At 45.2% G+C, this 5,466-nt stretch overlaps 1 protein-coding gene across 1 annotated transcript; it reads left to right on the forward strand.

Annotated features, from left to right (window-relative positions):
• Nucleotides 1-1,638: 1,638 nt before the first annotated feature.
• SLC32A1 (solute carrier family 32 member 1) lies at nucleotides 1,639-5,263 on the forward strand (the record flags this gene model as incomplete). The annotated part of the gene is made up of 2 exons (XM_083361061.1): nucleotides 1,639-2,016; nucleotides 4,076-5,263. The coding sequence occupies 2 exons, from the start codon at nucleotides 1,639-1,641 to the stop codon at nucleotides 5,261-5,263; spliced, it is 1,566 nt and encodes a 521-aa protein (XP_083217187.1).
• Nucleotides 5,264-5,466: the final 203 nt, after the last annotated feature.

Genomic DNA, 5,466 nt, shown 5'->3' on the forward strand with positions numbered 1-5,466 from the left:
GTGCGGAATTTCAACTTCAATTTCGCAACACCTGCCTGTCCCCTCTCACCTCCGCCCACGCAGCCGCAACACCCTATTTCTTGCTGCAGTATTTTATCGAGCCAGGTGCTGTCTTGAAGCTTGGCTAAAATTAAACGGTCACGCTGCCATCTAAAAATATGAGGATATTAAACTGCGGATAATAAAGAAAATTGATAATGCCGTACATAAATTCTAAAGACAGTGAGAGAGATTCAGTACGCAGTTGGTGTGGCATTGCAGGAATATGCCTAGCCATGTAAAGAGAATTCGAAGCAAAGCTGTCGTACACGAGTATTTCCCTTGAAAGTCTGAAAACCGCCCAAATCTGATGTAGTACCTCTCTGCTGGTAGACAAAAATCAGAGGTCTGGAAACAAATTTTGAGGCTAATGTATTTCGTTAAAACTTGTAATAAAAGGTATTACTGTAGCCTGAAAAGGTGCTTCCGGCTCCTACCGATTTGGGGCTACCCTAAACTTACTTAGCTCTCATCCTACCATCTCTGCCAATAGATAATTCGAGGAGTCCATTAAAACATCGCCATTTTTCTAGGCCTGTCTTGCTGGCATCATTCCCCGCACTTTCCTCTTCATACCGAGCAAGCTAATAATATTTAAGGTTTACCCAAAGAGACACAATTCTTTGGAGAATGAACGCAGAGGGCGGTGGGTGAGCAAAGGGACCTTTCCCAGCCTATTCGAGGAGATGAGTGATGTGGGGCGATTGCGGATAGCATAGGGGAGCCCCCCCCCCGAATTTGATATCAAAGCTGGGCTTGGCTACCGTTCTGCAAACCGCGCCTGGCAAGAAAGAGAGGCGTGAAGATGCCAACTAGTGCCCCCCTCCCTTTCCCTCTGCAGTTTGTCTCAGGCGTGGGTGTTGCTCGAGGGGGAGGGGAGAAGTAGATTTTGGTGGGGACCTCCCCCAGAAATGCAGCAAACCTTTCCTCAGGCTCCCTTCCTACCACCCACCCCACCCCACCCCACCTCCCATTCCCCCCTCCCCTTTCCTTCTGCTAGTTGGACGCGTGGGGCGGGGGGGGGACAGAGACGTGTGCCGCGCGCAGCAGAAGGCTTGCGTGGCAATCTGGTGACCGCCGCTCGTCCCCCTCTCGTTTCCCCCTCCCCTCCAGGTTTCTCTGCATTGCTTTGGCACCGCCGAGGCTGGAGAGAGGCAGCCCGCCCGCCCGCCTCTCGCCTACTGAGGAAAGAAGCCGGAGGAAGAAGAAGGAAGGACCTTGGGGAAGAAGAAGGGGAGCTGGGCGGCCGGTGGCGAGGTGGGCATTCGAGCCGCTTCCAGCCCACACCTGTCGCGCCCTCGGAAGAGCCTATGCCCCAGGCAAAAGGCGAGAGCTGCCCCTGCAGGTGCCGAGGTCATGGTCCAGGCGACTCTGCAGAGGCGAAGGTCCAGTCCCAGGCGAGAGTGGAGATAGCGCCCTTCTAAGGCTCGCCCTCAAGCGCCCGAGCAGCAGCAGCAGCAGCAGCAGCGGGTCTGGCAGCACAGCAGCTTTTTCGGCTTCGGCTCCTTTTCACCTCTCTGCCCGCTCGCCGCTTCCGGAGCGTTTGCTCGGTGCCCACCTCCGCCCCAACGGACAAGCGAGGCAGCCCCGGCGAGCATCATGGCGACGCTAATTCGCAGCAAGATCTCCAACGTGGCCACCACGGTTTCCAACAAGTCCCAGGCGAAGGTCAGCGGCATGTTCGCCCGCATGGGCTTCCAGGCAGCGACCGACGAAGAAGCGGTGGGCTTTGTTCACTGCGATGACCTGGACTACGAGCACCGGCAGGGACTGCAGATGGACATCCTGAAGTCCGAGGGCAGCGAGGAAGGAGGAGAGCCGCCCTTGGAAGGAGATATCCACTACCAGAGGGATGGCACGGGACCCCTGCCTCCGTCTGCTTCCAAGGACGAAGGCGTGTGCTCCGAGCTGTCCACTCAAGGGAAGCCCAGGATCACCTCCTGGGAAGCCGGCTGGAATGTCACCAACGCCATCCAGGTAACTTTCAGAGCTCCCTTCTCCCTTCGGGTGAAATCCTGAGTTAGTGAGGACTTTCCTTGACCTTAGTTTCCAGTGGAGCCAGGGGATCCAGATTGTTTGAGGGACTGTAGGGATTCACTTGTCTGGAGTAGGGCTCCTGATGTCCACCACCTTGGATCACATAGCATGTTAGAAGCAGTAGGTGTTCCCAGAGGGAGACCTTTATCCACGGTCCATCTATAATATAAATGACTGTCTACCCATTTTAAGGTAACTACGCGTTGAAGAACGGTAAAACCACTTTCCAGTTCATGTTAAGAACACGAATCAACACGTCCTAGGTGTTGTTGCACTTCCTCCCTCCCCCATCTTTGTCTCCTCCCCCAAATTCAGCCAGCCTTATCCCTATTGTGGCAATTTTGATCTGTTTTAATGATGATGGGATGGCAATTTAAAAATTGCAGTTGCATTGTGCATTCTAAACTTGCAATATCTAATCCTTCCAGTTTCATCTGTATTTATGCCTGAATTTGTTTTAATATGCTCAAAGCAGCATATGGTCCAAATGGGACAGCCATTCTCCCTTAGATGTTTCATTTTATTTTTGCTTCAGATGGAGGCATTTGGAAAATTTTGAAAGACTGAAACGACCCCCTTCCCCCTTGTATTGTTTTGTATTGTAGATACAGAACATGGGGCCTTAATAAGCAAAACCTGATTGTGTAATTATAGTTATCTTACAATTGGTTGGCATTGTCTGCAACAGTAATAAGATGCAACATAACAAAATTACACCTGGAAAAGATTTGCTTCTTTTCACTTTCAATCCAACATTGTTCAGACTTGAAAGAAAATAATACTAATCATGAAATGAACTTTTAGGAAAATGAATAGGATTTCTATAGCTGAAATCAATTTTTATTATGTAGGGAAGATCTGAAAGCATATTTCCCTAATATTTCTGTTGCTTTCCCTTTCCAAACTATTGTCCACTGATTAACATCTAATTTAAACAAGCAAACAAACATAACAATGTTACTTTCACTAGTCAGCATTTTTATAGTATTTCTAGCTGTCTTAAATTATAAACTTCCAACTGTCTACAAAAATAACCTCTAAATAACTGCAAAGGGTGTAGTTTAAAATTCTGTCCTTATTTATTTGGAAATAATCTGTAGTGGACTCAGTGAGAACTATTTCTTAGTAGACATGTGTATGATTACTTTACAAAACAATTTGGTCTACGTATTCAGTTCTAATCCTTTAAGTGAATTATTTCTAGATGATAAAAATGGCTTCTATCCCAGTGAACAGCAGTGCCATTTACAATTTGATTTTATAGCAATCTGATGATCACACTGCATTTTTGCATCTGAATCAGAGGCATTGCAACCAAAATAAGTCAAAGTAATTTTAGTGAATGAGTTTACAATTATTGTCTTGGGTTATTGGTATCTAGTCAAAGACATATTACACAAAGAGGTATGGTTGACTCTTATAGTGACTTCTTCTTTTTTACAAAGCTGTTGAGCAGATGCCTGTTTTCTTAAGAATTTGTAGGATAATCTAGGATTAGGTAGGACCAAACTGTTTTTGTTACATTACTTTTTTTTTTAAAAAAAGTGTTTTAATTTTTGCATGCACACTTTTAAAAAGTACTGGTTTTAGTATGATGATTTTATTTATTTTTAAAATCATCCTGGATTCCCACAGAAAAGTAAAACATGAAATGTTTGTAGTTTTAAAATGAGGTATGTACCGGTATGCATTTTGAGCTTCTAATTCCTTTTTTTTAAAAAGGAAAATCAATCAAATCAATTCTTTCAATGAGAGAGGGTCTGCCCCTGTTACCTTGTTTTCCAGCTGCATGAGAATTTATGGAAGTAATATTTTTAAGAACCTTTCTGTGCAGAAAAGTCTGCCCTTCCTCCTATTTTTAAACATTTTAATTTTGGAATTAAAAATAGAATTTAAAAAAGCAAGTTCTTACTATCTCCATTGGTGTATTTTCTGGGAGAGTAAATGCTCCCTTGTAAATAAATCTGAGCAATACAATATCCATTTTCTGTCTTTCTAGGGGATGTTTGTTCTTGGCCTGCCCTATGCTATCCTTCATGGTGGATACCTAGGACTCTTTTTAATCATTTTTGCAGCAGTAGTTTGCTGCTACACTGGGAAAATCCTCATTGCCTGTCTCTATGAAGAGAATGAAGACGGAGAGATAGTCAGGGTGAGAGACTCCTATGTGGATATTGCAAATGCTTGCTGCACTCCTAGGTTTCCCAGTCTTGGGGGCAGGATTGTGAACGTGGCACAGATCATAGAACTGGTCATGACCTGCATCCTGTATGTGGTGGTCAGTGGTAACCTGATGTACAACAGCTTCCCAAACTTGCCAGTGTCCCAGAAATCATGGTCCATCATTGCGACAGCAGCGCTCCTGCCTTGTGCTTTCTTGAAGAACCTCAAAGCTGTTTCCAAATTTAGCTTACTCTGCACCTTGGCTCATTTTGTGATAAACATTTTAGTGATTGCCTACTGCCTCTCCAGAGCCCGAGACTGGGCATGGGATAAAGTCAAGTTTTACATTGATGTGAAGAAGTTCCCCATCTCAATTGGCATAATTGTCTTCAGCTACACCTCTCAGATTTTTCTGCCTTCCTTGGAAGGGAACATGCACAATCCTAAGGAGTTCCATTGCATGATGAACTGGACTCACATAGCTGCTTGCATCCTGAAGGGTCTCTTTGCCTTGGTAGCCTACCTGACTTGGGCTGACGATACAAAAGAAGTAATTACAGACAACTTGCCATCCACCATTAGAGCTGTTGTTAACATTTTCTTGGTAGCCAAGGCTTTGCTCTCCTATCCTTTGCCTTTCTTTGCAGCTGTGGAGGTCCTGGAGAGATCCCTCTTCCAGGATGGAAGCAGGGCTGTCTTTCCCAATTGCTATGGGGGTGATGGGAGGCTGAAATCCTGGGGACTTGCCCTTAGGTGTGCTCTTGTGGTGTTCACCTTGCTGATGGCCATTTATGTCCCACATTTTGCCCTCTTGATGGGCCTAACAGGAAGCCTCACAGGGGCAGGCCTCTGTTTCCTCCTTCCCAGCCTTTTCCACCTGAAGCTATTATGGAGGAAACTCTTGTGGCACCATGTCTTCTTTGATGTGGCCATTTTTGTAATAGGTGGTATATGCAGTGTGTCAGGTTTCATTCACTCTTTAGAAGGCCTCATTGAAGCTTTTAGAACCAATACAGAAGACTAAAAGATGGGCTAGATTGGTTGCACTGGAGGGAGGAGAACAAAAAAACCCCACACAGAACATTTACATAGCCAAAATATTATGCATCCCCATAAAGGAGAAATGTTGTTATTTTAGTGAAGTTACACTCGATAAACATAAGCAACTTTCCAGATCAGATGCTTACCCAACAGACTTTTTAAATAAATAAAGAAACCCTATATATT

The sequence above is a fragment of the Vipera ursinii genome (genome assembly GCF_947247035.1).
Source record: "Vipera ursinii genome assembly, chromosome: 3".
NCBI lineage: Eukaryota > Metazoa > Chordata > Lepidosauria > Squamata > Viperidae > Vipera > Vipera ursinii.